The sequence below is a fragment of the Porites lutea genome, chromosome 3, assembly GCF_958299795.1.
Source record: "Porites lutea chromosome 3, jaPorLute2.1, whole genome shotgun sequence".
NCBI classification, from domain to species: Eukaryota; Metazoa; Cnidaria; class Anthozoa; order Scleractinia; family Poritidae; genus Porites; species Porites lutea.
In genome coordinates, this window is record NC_133203.1 from 9,508,499 (window position 1) to 9,523,661 (window position 15,163).

At 38.2% G+C, this 15,163-nt stretch overlaps 1 protein-coding gene across 1 annotated transcript; it reads right to left on the bottom strand.

The window, feature by feature from the left end:
• Positions 1–6,996: 6,996 nt before the first annotated feature.
• On the bottom strand, positions 6,997–10,589 carry LOC140930397 (cytochrome P450 3A11-like). Its single transcript, XM_073380083.1, has 3 exons — positions 10,472–10,589; positions 9,733–10,312; positions 6,997–8,148 (listed from the first exon to the last, which is right to left on the bottom strand). The coding sequence occupies exons 2-3, from the start codon at positions 10,277–10,279 to the stop codon at positions 7,163–7,165; spliced, it is 1,533 nt and encodes a 510-aa protein (XP_073236184.1). The 5' UTR covers positions 10,280–10,312; positions 10,472–10,589; the 3' UTR covers positions 6,997–7,162.
• Positions 10,590–15,163: the final 4,574 nt, after the last annotated feature.

Here is a 15,163-nt window from a genome sequence, read left to right on the forward strand (position 1 = left end):
GTTTGCTGAGGCGAGATTTTAACTTACGATTATTTGAGTATTGAAAAAAGGTCCAAACTCGTTTCGTTCAAACGACAGAAAGTGACAAGGAATGCACGAGCCTGGCACGGGCACTCTGCAAAAAATCGGAAAAGTAGTTGTCACATGATTCAGAGTTTGACAGACCTTGTGGTATCGATTTGTGAGATAGACAGATCAAAGCATGTGAATCTGTGATCTTGTTTTGGAACGATTAAAGAAGATTTATGGTTAAAAAATTTGGTTTGAGCACAATTATCTACAGAGTCATTTAGTTATTGTTCGCTTTCAGAGGCTCTTTTTACCGCTAGTCTGACATAAGAACGATAGAAAGTCAAAAAGAATTATGGCTGTATACAGTGCACGAGCGATATTAATACGGTCGTTTCTAGTATGAGTTTCCTTGTTGTTTACTTTTTAAAAGCTGTTACATGTAGGTATCTTGCCTTCACTTCTAGAAAGCAAGTTTCAAAAGGACTATTAACAGGAGACCAGAAGCGAACATTTTCGCTTTCAAAGTGCGAGCTTCATTTACGCGAAAGCGAAGTCTCACCCAACGCACGGAGCCGTAATTTTTAGAATGAAAGGTAACTGTACACTTTTAGAGAGAGCGCTTTCTCGACTCAAAATTTAAAACTCGATCCTCAATCCTCAATCATTGAAACTCGAGTCTCGATCCTCTAGTCAGACACAAGAATCGATCCTCGAAAGTTTCTAGAATTGAGAATCGAGTCTCACGTCTGGAGGATCGAGACGTGAGTGACTGTCAAATTACTTTTGAGCAGTATTGTAAGGTCATCGTAGTCACCCTAGTCACCCTGGTAACCCCTAGTCACCCAAGTAACCAAGGTCACCCTAGTGACGCAAGTCACGCAAGTCACCCTAGTCATAAAAGTCATCCTAGTTATGCAAGTCACCCCAGTTACCCTAGTCATGCTAGTAACCCAAGTCATTCCAGACACCCAAGTCATCCTAGTTACTCTACTCACCCAGGCCAAGTCACCCTAATCACCCAAGTCACCCTAGTCACACTAATCACCCAAGTCATCCTAGTCACTAAAGTCACCAAGCCCTAGGATTTCAAATCCCATGGATAACAATTTTTTGGTTCCATGCCCAGAGATCATGGAAAACTATCTGTAACAATTATTTTTTGGTTCTGTGAAAATTGCCACTTTCATATTTTTTTTAATGTACAGAAACATGCTGTTAAACATACTATAAAATTAAAAAACATCAGAGTGTACTATTTTTTACATAAAACTTTAACGTCTATTAAAATGTCCGAAGAAGGCCAATTTAAGTGTCACATGTTTGTGCACTAAAGGGTCAAAAACTCCAGACACCTCTTCGATCCAACTAAAGAAAAAGAAGAAGCAAAATGTTCGCTACAGATCTCATGTTTTCGTAATGAGATTTGGGCCTCGTCATCAGTTTCAAGAGTGAAATTGTCACTAAAAGACCACCTTCTCAATGTTTTAAAACTTTTGGAGTCATTTTTTTTTTTCTTGGCACTGGAAGCCATAACAATCGCTGTTGTTAATTGTAAAACATCTTTCATGCGTGAGTTATCAGTAACACACACTGCACTTTGGGAATGATTCAAGATGGTGGACGATAGAAAAACAGTATTGTTTTTTTAAATTTCGTATAATTTATACACAAGCTGAGTCATAAAGAATTGCTCTACTAGTTAAGAATCTGAAGGGAAAATACTACATTTGTGTATTTTGATCCCTCAGTCTAAATATATCAGGATATGTCACTGGGAAACCACTTTTCCATTCTGCTATTTTAAAATCACAGTAACGACATGGTACCAGAAACGATCATTACTGTGAAATCCTAGGGCTTGTTGACTTTCTAACTGACTGGCTAACCACGTATAGCCTACCCCTCACATTTGATTATAGGCTGGGTTGGTCACCAAAACAAAAAAAATTCATAAAGAAATAAATAATTAAAGAAAAAAAAGAAAAAAAGTTAACTTAATAGGGTTATAAACAGGTAGATGATTTAGGCAGCTTACATGGGCTTTGAAAGTATCTAAAGAGCAGTGTTTGCTAAAGACAGAAGCGGGCAAATATATTGTTCCATTGTTCTTGAGAAAAAGCATAGATACTCAGAGGACAATTTTGGTTAATTTACAATAACTTTATTGGCTCCAAAACTTTCCTTACCAAACTTGGCCTTAAGATATAAACATTAAGGCAATAAAATGGGCATATATTATTTTGACATCAAAATGCCAGATTATGACATCACATTTGCTGACATCATTCATATGTAAACTTTAAACTTTGAAATCTTCCAATTTTTTAAACATGTAATAATTATTTTGAAAGAACAATTCAAGGGAGGATAAATGGCTGTTTAAATTTCTAAAAAATCAAAATCAGCTGTTCATATTCAACTACCGGGTATTTAGTTCTTTATTATCTATGTCAGCTAAAACAATATTAAGCTTATTTTGATTGTATAATATATCATTTTTACACTTTTGTTTCAACAGCTAAGCTAGATCGCTCTACCTGTCTAGATTAATGCCCTCTATTTGTGGGAAAAGCAGTATGTAACTGTTTGTCTTTGATGCGGAAAAAACCTTCAGTGTTGTTTGGCAGATATATATGGCTGAAAGACTGTTTGATAATTGACTTACTTTTTCATAGACTGACTGACCGATAAATTCCATTGTCTTAGTACAGAATCATAACTGTTTGGCTTGTGATACATTATACCCAGCTGTAACGTACTTGTTATTAATTTACATGTATGTTCTCAAAATCCACAAGTAAACATCCTTTCTTCTGATTGGGTTAAGTTTTTTTTAAGGGTAGCGTTAATGGAAATTTTGCTTCAATCTGTGACCTTTAATCAAGGGTGGTAATTAATGGAGTATACATATGTCACAGTACATGGTATATATGCACACAACAAAATACTGTAAGAACATTTGAAGAGTTGTTTACCATGTGTTCAGAGCTGTTGTCTCTTCCTTACTGATCTTGTTTTCTGATTGTATCACGTTGTCCTCCAGGTTGCCATACTATTCTTCTTCATCAAGACTCCCAAAATAATGTATGATGAAATGACCAGTCCATCAACACTAAAAGAAAATATCACTCATAAAAATTGACTTGAACTGACCCAACTTTTTAAAGAATAAAACTTACATAAAAATTAAATTACGGCTTAATTTGTACAAAACAAAGCTGTGTGTTAAAGGTGGATGTTTGCCAGACTCATGTTCTATTTTCACTCACGAAAGCACTGCAGGGTGCATCAGTTTTGTATTTCTGGTGGAATTCAAATTACAGAGGCACTGTAATACATTACTGTTTATTAGTATAGGTAATAGTATGATTTGTAGTGATATTTGGCATAAATACCACGAGTGATATTTCAAAATTGTTATACGTAATTTCACGAGCCATTAGGCGAGTGAAATTTGAGACAATTTTGAAATATCACGAGTGGTATTTATGCCAAATATCACGTACAAATCATGCTATTATTTGTTTATACTACTACCCGCAAAAGGTCTGTAATTTTCACATGTAGGTATTTCAAATTAAGCTGAAATACCACTGCTCTAAACCAATCAAATTGCAGAAATTTCTCATGTAGTAGTATAAAATTCCTAATAAATTCATGTAGAACAAAAGTGGATTTTCACACTGATCTGATGATGTGAAAGTAGTATGTGTAATCAAGTGGTAAAATTATTTTCCGTGTGTTTTGACCAAATCCTGATGATTACCCGAGCCTTTAGATGAGGGATACTTTGTAGATCAAAAGTGGATTTTCAAAATCATCTGATGATATGAAATTGGGGAATTATTTCATGTATGTTTTGACCAAATCCTAATAATTACCTGAGCCTTTAGGCATGGGAAATTATTTGGATTCGGACAAAACAATTGTAAAATTTTATTATTCCCTAATTTCTCAAGTATACCATTATTTTTATTTCCTATTTATACTGCTACATGAGATAAATCTCTGCAATTTGATTGGCTCAGAGCAGTGGTATTTCAGCTTAATTTGAAATACCTACATGTAAAAATTGCAAACTTTTTGCCGGTAATAGTATAAGCAAATAATAGCATGATTTGTAAGTAATATTAGGTAAAAATACCACTCATGATATTTCAAAATTGTCTCAAATTTCACTCGCCTAACAAATTACGTATAAAAATTTCGAAATATCACTTGTGGTATTTATGCCAAATATCACTACAAATCACGCTATTACCCATCCTATTTTAAAAATGAGTATTATGGTCAAATCCCACTTGTCAAAAGCATTTGGGGGCTTGTTAAAAAGACTCTTGGGCTAGTACATGCAAACTATAGCTAGACCAAGGGACAACCTGTAAAACTGACTTTCTTTGCAGCCTGCTAGACAGCAATATTTATTTCTTAATTGTTACTCTAACAATTTTATTGAAGAGAAAAAGGGGCCAAATAGTTTCCAGACAAGACCCCCATAGTGGGGGTTTATTGGGCTGCCGACTGCCTGATGCAGTGGTTTAATACTTTGAGAAGTATAGACCTTTTCCTGGTTGAGTTAACCTGCATGGCAGACATTTCCATTTCCTTTAGGCCAAGTGGGGTAAGTGCGAAAGATGTGTGAGGCAAAAAGAAGCAAGAATGCTATGTAGGCTAGGCATGAGTGTATAGCTATGTATACTTGGCCTTTTGAAACAAGAAACAATTGGCATTATTTTTAATAGGGATGTTTTCACAACACACTCCCCCCACCCCTTCTCCAAATCACTCTGCCTCCCAAAATATAGCATGACAGTATTACGATGTCAGACTAATTTGATCTTATAAACAAGACAGGGTCAATTTTGGTGTTTTAAATGCTATTAAACACTACACAAGAAGGTGAAACAAGAAGGGAAGTGGAGCCAAACTGCTTCCTATCTTTGTTTCTGGGATCGTTACCGGAGATGCGCCAGTCACCTATTGGCCAATTTTTTTCCTCTGTCACTAGTAACACTCCCAGAAGTCTTAACTAAAATGCAGTTTCTTTTCATTTCTTAAGTGATAAGTGTCCAGGTGGGTCATGTAGCAGCTGCTCAGAAGCTGAAAGCTACCCAAAACTGGAAAACAATGGTAAACAATGAATTACCATTGTCTAAAAGAATGAATCAGGAAAGGTGTTACGAGCAGCTCCTACATTACCGGTCCAGGCACCTCCTAGTCAGTCTTGAACAATTTTGCACCTCACTTTTCAACCAATATCTTGATGTCTTGGTATCTGTTCCTCAGCCACATCTTCACCCGAAACTTCCAAAGGTTTTCTCACTCCAACCAAAACACCCCTTCCCCTCCCTAGACTTGGTATACAGTGAACCCATATTAGAGGACGGGGATGATTAAAAGCCCGGGAAAGGGCTCTCTTGGAGTTACTTGACGATTTTAAACCTGAGCTCAAGTTAAGCAAAGTTAAGCATACCTCACAAGACCTGTGCCTTGATTTTTCACGACTTCTGCCATGCCACATCCGTGAATTTTTTTATGCCACAAATGAGGTCAAGCGTTGACGAATAAGTTAAAGAAACGATGGAGGTGAAATCGAAGTTCCTGAAGTCTAATTATGTTACTTTGTGTCCAATTTAAAAACACACGGCGCTCTGAGTGTCTACTTCGTCGCCATATTGGTTTTTTAGGATCCAGTCTCATTTAGCGCGTGAGACCCACGCGTTTCGCGTTTCTCAAGTACACTCGACTCGGGCGTAAACGCGCTCTAGTTGTTTTGTCAGTAATTTGTAGTTTTCTGCAAGGCCTAAGCTTCGAGGGCCTCAGAAAAAAGTATACTCTTACGATTTGTGGGTGAGAATCAGATAAATAGTAAATCTTAATACGTCTAACAGTGACGAGTATTTCAACTGGCATAGGGGTAGAAATAGCTCCACCTCCTTTCTTGATGCTTTTGTTTCCCCACTAAAATGCTCCATTTTTCACACTGAAATGCTCGGTCTTTCCCACAAAAGACACTAAAATGCCCTGATAATGCTCATAACCGAAGGCTTTTTCATCACCTTTAAACGCCAACGCGAACAAAAACATATAAGCAGTATAACAACAGGTAGTCTCTTCTACGGCAAACACAAAAACGTTCTTCTACACGGTTTTATTAAGGTAAAATTTAAATACTTTTTTTAAATAAAGTCAACATTTTCTTGTTAAAAATGTTTAATTTTCATTAATTTTCCAAAAAAGGCCACTAAAATGCTCGAATAATGCTGCTTTAGCCTCACTAAAATGCTCGAAAAAATGCTAGCATAATGTACAAAATCCTATACATGAATCAGAACTATATTCTGAGCTCAAAATGTGGTCATGGCATGTATAGGAACTATGATTAACGTATATGATAAAGTACGGTGCTCACTACAATAGCGAGCTTATATTTGTATTTGACAATAAGCAAAATAGACAGGTCATTTAATAATATCAAATTACTTGACTTAGCATACCGTTTACGTCGAACGTAAATATTTCTGCAAGTGGTCCCTGGTTTATTCACATGTGGAAAAATTGTTTTGAAACTTTTTTGTCGGCCCATTTTTTTCCCTTACATGTTGTCACATCAGTCATGTCCAGTAAGCCAAAATAGAGCAAGCGAAAGAAAAGTTCTGTTAGGAGTGTAAAGCGTTATCAGGTTATGATCTCGTGAAAACAGCGTTCCGATTCCGCTTCAACCTCGTTCCCAGGGTCCCGTCTATTCATTTAAATGTTGGTCTTACGAGGGGGCCAGGTTGTAACTTGTTGTTTTATGTGCTGATGTAATAATTACAAATTTATATTACTAATGGAAGTTTTAGATGCATTTATAACCATTTCAGAAGACTTAAATTTGACATTTTCCCGGGGTAGCATGTCCTCGGACCCCCTAGTCTGATCACGCTTACGCGTTCGCATTTTGACCGAGACGCAGATAACACAACCTCAGAAAGCTTTTTGCACTCTGCTTCTTCTGGTCTTCAACACTAAAGACAGCTGTAAAATTACTTCATAACACTTATTCAGTATAACTGCAGATATGTTGGGTTTCTTTGTATCTTGTGACAGCGCCCCTTAACGATAGACAAAAACGTGTTACAAATTACTTGGCAAAACCCTAGGTTAATTATTGCACGGACTCTACTCTAACCAGCACGCCATCTTTGGCAGTCATCGTTGCGCCATCATGCAAGACTAGAGGAACTTGCGTCTCGGGTGATCGCACAAACTTGTACTTCATCAGAATTTTCACCAGGGCAATCTTGATCTCCAGCAGGGCGAACCGCATACCGATACAATTTCGTGGCCCGGCGCCGAACGGCAGAAACTGAAAGGGGTGGTGGGCGTCTTTCCTTGCACCACGGAATCTCTCGGGATCAAACTTCTCTGGGTCTTCCCAGGCTTCAGGATCATGATGCAAGGCATAGACTGGAATAACAATCTCGGTTCCAGCTGGAATATGGATTCCGTTAAGGTCAAAATCTTTCTGGCATTCACGATTTAGATGTGGAAGAGGCGGACACAATCGCTGTGACTCCTTTATGACACAATCAAGATATTCAATGCTTTGGGCTATTTCATAGAGAGCTTTCTCCCCTCCATTGGTCTCTAGGGCATCGGCAATCTCTAATCTCAGTTTGTCTTGAACGCCTGGGTTACAAGCCAAGTGGTACACAGTAAATGACAGAGTGTTGCTTGACGTTTCATAACCGGCCAATAAGAAGATGAAGGACTGGGCTACAACCTCGTCATCAGAGAGTCTGCTGACCCCTTCATCAGTGGTTTCATCAGTGGCAGTCATCATGAGTTGTAGCAGGTCTTTTCGATTTGTCTGTCCCTGTTGCCGACGACTGTTCAACATTTCTCTCCCGATACGCTCGAAATAGTTTACATCACTTCCATTAAGAACAAGTAACAAACGAAGAATTGCGTCTCCAAATGGAAGACGGGCAATTTGTCGGAGAAAGAAAGGCACGTGAAACAGTTTCTTAGCCTCTCGTAACATTTCGTTGTTTTCTCCCGTTTGTATTTTTGCATCTACTCCAAAAGCAGTCGCCAAAATGACTTCTAGTGTCATTCGACTGAACCAGTCCAACATGTCAACACTTTGATCTGTGAAAAACAGCAACAACAATATTAATTTTTTATTTGCATTACCATTTCCACGGTTGGTCATGCTTACAAAGGAAAAAAAACTAATAGTAGACTGAAATATGGAGATGAAGTTAAAGTTAAAGATATGAAAAACCTGTATGAACTGTCCGCAAAATGATTCTACAGTCATTTTGTATTTTAAATGTAAAAGTAGGAAAGATTTTCACTTTTATTAAGTGTCCGTAAATTAATCTAAAAAATTCACTTATTCGTTATGCTTCATTATGTTCGACTGATGTTTTGTCGGGACGGTCCATCCAGTGAGCCCGCGTTCCTAGGCTAGGGAAGGAAGGAACGTGGGCTCACACAGTGGGCTCGGTTATGTACGGTAATTCATTAGTACAGTACTCCTGACTGACAGTTGTCATGACCACGCAGTAATACGAGACTTGTCAGATTACAACCCTCTTGTCACTCTTTGTCCGACTCTTCAAGAAAAGACCATTCGCGCTCGAGTCTCGTTGAACTCTTGTCTCTGTTTTTGAGTGTATTTTAGAATCCCAAGCTGCCTTAAATATCTTCTTAATAGAAGACACGATAGCTTATATAAGGGAGTACCCCCCCCCCCCCGGGGACTGGGCCAATGTTTGTAACCACGTCAAGCCTTTCTCTACCAACGTTTACCAACAGATAATAGTCTATTGCAATGTAACTAGGAGCATGTCTTGTTTATATTTTGATATTTTTTTTCTGAACGACCTCTGCCATTAGGTAAAACTCATTGCAAAGAAATACATGTGTCTTGGTAGCCTGCAATAACGGACGTGGCTCTTATAGAAAATCAATGAGTCATGAGGGAGGTCACAATTGTTTAAAAAATGAAAATAAGATAAAAATGGAAGTCTGAATATTGAATATTGAGGTTTGAATATTAAATATTGATCTTTGAATATTGAATATTAAGTCTGAATATTGAATATTGACAGTTTGAATATTGAATACTAAACACAAAATATTCCGCTTCCACCCCTGACCCTGAGAACGACGTTGCTCTCGTTCTCTTTCGGTAGAGTGCAATGCCACATTTAAAATATTAATCAGGGGCACCCAACGAGAATATAGTCCAAAACCACTTAAACATAGCATTGTTAAACGTGTTTTTGTATTCAAACTGCAGATATAGGCATATTTTTATCCCTAAAAATTTTCATCTGTTCGGATTTCCCAGCTGAAAGTCTGGTGATCCGAAAATTATAGGGATCAAAACGTAACGTTTCGAAAACTTCAGCCAGAAAAAAGGCTCCCGAAAATTTCAGGTGACCTTTTTAGGGTGAAAATCCGTTAAAAATAGGTAATTGCACCATTTTTCAGATGTTCGAAAATCTTGGGAGAGGCAAGCAAGCAAGAAATTTTACAACAAATGGTCCGAAAATTCTAGATCTCAAATCGTCTTCCGAACAGATATTTTCCGAAAATTGACGTTGGGTGCCCCTGATCAATGTCCATGACTATACCCTTCTACAGTCTCTACATAGACTTGCTGTCTGGTAGGACCGAGAGAACGCTGGAAATCGCGCCTACTTTCTACGGAATATAACTCACCCGAGTCAGTGACTTTTTCAAGTTTCTCCAAAAGTGTGTCACACAACTTCTCCATCAAAGATGTCATCAGCTTCAGCTTTCCCGCACTGAAAGTGGGTGTCAGCGTGTTACGGATCCGTTTCCATTTGTCGTCCCGTGAGGATGCCACGTTCTGTGCAAGAGTTTTGTTCACTGGCTTTTGAAACTGGAAACGATTGCGGAAATTTGGAAAATCCTTGACCATTATTTGTTTCAAAAGCTCCGGATCGGCAACGATAAGCGATGGCCTGCCGCCCAGACAGATGGTGAACACTCTGCCGTATTTTTTAAGGAAGGCAAGGTGCATCTGATAAATACCACTGTATTTCCTAGCTTCAAGAAAATTTCCAAGGAATGGAATAGGTTTGGGTCCTGGAACATTTAGTTTCTTGAGGTCAGCAAAGCCTCTAGTCCCATACCAGTACAGAAAGAGCGCTACAAAAAGCAGCAAGGACACTGTGGCTGCAGGATGAGCAAGACTCTCTGACAATAATAATGGCTGCTCTAGAAGTTTTGTTACAGTTTCCATCTTCTCCACCTGAAGTGCTGCTAAGAAGTGAGGCTGGAGAAAGAAGAAACAAACACAGAAACTTTCAATTCAACAATTATGTCCTTCTGCTTTTAAGCATTTTTTGTTTACTCATCACACGAAAATACCAAAACATAACAATTAGAATCAGTCACAGTCACGAATTTATAGTTTAACTGAATTGCAACGAACCTTTTGTGAAGTAACTGAATTAGGCCACCATATGAACGACAGATAACCAAAGTCGTTTCAGCATTAAAGGGGCAGGGAAGGCGAGCTGTTTATATTGTCGTAATTTGTCGCATCATGCTAGGTGCATGTGATCTAATCTCTCGAAATAAAGGCACTTAGTCAGGTTAGTTCGCACGAAGCTATGGGGCGCCGTTCTTAAAATAGGTCCGCATTGCGTACATGTGTCTAGTGCGAACTTGTATCATTGAAAAATATGATCATAGGTAATTCGTCTCGAGTTATTTTTAAGACCAATGGAAATAAATGCTTTTCAATGTAACCACGTGTAGTTGAAAAGCTGTTTCATTACGATTCGTAGCATTTTTTTCACATTTGTGACAACCTTTTGTTCTTTTACTCAGTCTTTTAATAGAGGTTACGTAACTACATTTGATTTTACCACAGGTAGCCCAAGCTCGAAATATAAGTATTGGCGAACATAGGCATTGTTGGGGATTTCTATGGGAAAAAACCTATCGTTTCCGTAACCTACGAAAATAAAAGGATTTCAGCTTAACTTACATAAACTGTCTGTTGCGTCTCTCCTAAGTGGTCCATGGGCCGATTTACGGCCGTTTTATGGGTTGTCCTGTAAATGGTTTTCTTTCTATATAAAGGATCCGTCGGGTGGATCCGTCGGGCAACTTCGCTGGAGTCCCCAATCTTGGTAAACTATTATATAGAGAGAAAACCGTTTACAGTACAACCCATAAAACGGCCATAAACATCAGTTTATGTAAGGTAAGTTGTTTTTTATTGAAATCCTTTCATTTTCGTACGTTACGGAAACGATAAGTTTTTTCCATACAAATCCTTATATTTCGAATGTTATGCAACAATGTCGATGTTCGCCGATGCTTAAATTTCGAGCTTGGGCTATCTGTGATTATACGATATGAATATTTCTTAGTATGTTTAGTTAAGGTAAAAAAGACAAAAGACCACTGCAAAAACCGGATACGATCAATCTTGCTCAACGTCGGATACAAAAGATCGTGATCAGTCAAAATAAATCAAATTGAAAACGTTACAGTCAAGAAGACTGGCCAATACCAGTCTTCATCAGCCTTTTATTGAGATATCACGAATTTACAGAAATATATATGAAGTAAAATAATGACCGGAAATTACATAATATGACGTGGTATGGTGTGGCTACTTAAAAAGACAAGATAACAAAAAAGTAAAAGATATACTATTTATAGTTACTTTTCATCACGATTATTTAATAGATTGATGCCCAGAGATTCAATTGTCTTAGCTTTATGGATAAGGTGGGCTTCACGTGCTTTCCTGAAAGAATCACGCCCATTTTTAAGTTTTTCAATAGGAATCAAAAGCATATGATTGTCGGAATGATTACTGGTTAGAAAGTGTCCTGAAACTGTAGTATGGATGTAATTACCAGTAGGGTTGAGTATAGGTCTTCTGTGTTCATTAAAACGGTCTTTGAGGCGACGTTTAGTTTCTCCAATATATTGTAGATTATGCAGGCGACATTGAATCAAATAGATAACATTAAAAGTTTCACAAGTGATATGAGATTTGATGTGATGGGTCTCACATGTAGAATGAAAAGTGCATTGATTACGGCCATGTTCAATATAGGGTTCCCACAGGGGGCCCACACAACCTGTTTGTGTAGCCGATTGTTATTTTATAGTAAATGTACTGGATTTACCGTTTGCTTCACCTATAGCGATATATTGCTAACTATGTATATAAATCAATGATAAATAAACGTTGAATTACCTTACCTGTGGTGTATAGTCGTCCTTTTGCCTCAAAAGCGGTTTTTTGAGCGATTTTGAATGAATTTGAGTTCGCCGTTGACTGTTCCATATAATAGAAGGACAAGGGAGGAATCCTTGTTTTGAAAGGGTTCCAGCGCCGGAGCGATTTTCCCCCCCCAAAATCGCACGCTCCGCTTTCAAACTTCGCAGCATAAAGGTCAAAAGATTCACGATTCTTCTCGTACCTTCCAATCAAAAATCCATCCAAACGGCCCGTAGCTAGCCCTCGAAGAAAATCAAAATCCCACAGTATCCGAGCGACTGGAATGCTTAGCAAGATTCATACGTGCCAGCCACAAACCGTCCCGCTGATTGCCTTTTTTTTATTGGATGTCGTTAAACAAATGGTTAAATAATAACTGATGAAGAAGACTTGGTAAGCGTTTGTTGTTTAACGACACCCAATCAAAAAGAGGCAATCAGCGGGACGGTTTCTCGCTGGCACGTATGAATCTTGCTACGCATTCCAGTCGCTCGGATACTGTGGGATTTTGATTTTCTTCGAGGGCTAGCTACGGGCCGTTTGGATGGATTTTTGATTGGAAGGTACGAGAAGAATCGTGAATCTTTTGACCTTTATGCTGCGAAGTTTGAAAGCGGAGCGTGCGATTTTGGGGGGGGAAAATCGCTCCGGCGCTGGAACCCTTTCAAAACAAGGATTCCTCCCTTGTCCTTCTATTATATGGAACAGTCAACGGCGAACTCAAATTCATTCAAAATCGCTCAAAAAACCGCTTTTGAGGCAAAAGGACGACTATACACCACAGGCAAGGTAATTCAACGTTCATTTATTATTGATTTATATACATATATGCGATATATCGCTATAGGTGAAGCAAACGGTAAATCCAGTACATTTACTATAAAATAACAATCGGCTACACAAACAGATTGTGTGGGCCCCCTGTGGGGTTCCTAGCCCCATCATACCACGTCATATTATGTAATTTCCGGTCATTATTTTACTTCATATATATTTCTGTAAATTCGTGATATCTCAATAAACCTGATGAAGACTGGTATTGGCCAGTCGAAATACGTCAACTTAACTCTATTTCACGTTGTTTGATCAGTCCCTGCAAAAGTCTTCTTGACTGTAACGTTTGCAATTTCTTAGTATAAATATCGACGTAGAAGCGTTTTTGGCTATCTCGCCTTTTGGACAGCCGTTGTCTTACGTGATGTCTTGTCGGTGACCAAACTTATTATTAGTTCCTAAGTAGTCTAAAGCTCTAATCCTGTACACCCCCCGAAATGATCCCGACCCCGAAGTGATCCCCAACCCTGAAATGATCCCCAAATCGACCCCGAAATGATAGCGACCCCGAAATGATCTCCATTTAATTTTAGGAATGGAATGATATCCTTGAACTATGGATCGTGCAAAATGCACAACATTACAACTTAAGCTTTACTAATAATCTTCACTTGCCCACATGACATTAATTTGGGATTACACTTTGGACTGGATTAAACGAAAATATTATTATCAAAAAAATACACAGTCTAGTATATTTTTAGGGAGACCATGAACTGCAACTAATAATATCAAGAAACATAACATATTTTAAAATTATTACTTAGGGAAAGTTCATTTAATATGACAAGGGGGGGGGGGGATGAAGATATTGAAACTCGAAGCTTGAAATTTTAGCAGCCCCCCTCGCTAGCGGGTACAATTTTTTAGGAGCCCCCTCCTTGGTAGTCGAAAAAAATTCAGAGCCCCCCCCTCCCTTCCTCCTTCATTTCTTAACATTTCTTGTTACAGAGTCATCGTTTTTATAGTTCCCGTTAGCAGATTTTGAAATCTTGTTGAATCAATGTGGTTTTACTATAAAAAGTTTGAGCATTTCTAATTTTTGAAATTTTCTAAAGCATTTTTGGGATGAACAAGAGTGTAATAATTACTGAGACTACATTTGTTATATCTGTAAACCACGTGATATAGCTGAGTTGTACAGGTCATTAAATTGTTGAGTTGAAAACCATCTGATCTGTATGATGATGTCATGTGTTGGTTTTGAAGTATACAAATTTTCGGAGCCCCCCCTCCTAGCGCAACAATTTATTCAGAGCCCCCCCTTCGGGTGTCTAAAAATTTTCGGAGCCCCCCCTCAATATCTTCATCCCCCCTCCCTTGTCATATTAAATGAACTTTCCCTTAGGTGATTATAGCCCGGTTATAGAGAAAACCGCATAGATGCCAAATTCTAAAAATGATGTTAAAAGTGCATGCCTTGGATATTGAATTTTAAAAATGATGTTTTAACACTTTTTAAAATCTTAAAATGATGTCGAAGATGCAAAAGTATACATAAAGGCGATTAGATGACAAAAGCGCTAAAAAATCACATAAACTGTAGCGAAATGTTTAATTAAGGTAAAAAAAAAAAACAGCAAATTCATATACCGTTAGACTACGAGTAGTCCCCCATTTTTCCTCAAGGGATAGTAGAGCGAGCGAAACGCGAGCGCGCGCGCGCGTGGGGTGATTTTCACGCGCGCTCGCGTTTCGCTCGCTCTACTATCCCTGAGGAAAAATGGGGGACTACTCGTAGTCTAATATACCGTGCACGATCAATCTTGTTCAACGTCGGATCCAAAAAGACCGTGATCAGTCAAAATAGATCAAATTGAAAACGTTACAGTCAAGAAGACTTTAGCAGGTTTCAGTCTGAGTCTTGGGTTTGTTTGTAAGTGCGTCAGTGCGAAGAATGTCGGAAGCTCGTTGTATTTGGCGGTCATTATCTTACTTCATATATATATTACTATATATAGTATATCTTTCATTTCACCATACCACGTCATATTATGTAATTTCCGGTCATAATTTTACTTCATATATATTCCTGTGAATTCG

Coding starts and splice junctions, on each gene's coding strand:
- LOC140930397 (XM_073380083.1), bottom strand. CDS start 10,279: ATGGAAACTGTAACAAAACTTCTAGAGCAGCCATTATTATTGTCAGAG. Junction 8,149..9,732: donor TGAAAAAGTCACTGACTCGG/GTGAGTTATATT, acceptor TGTTTTTCACAG/ATCAAAGTGTTGACATGTTG.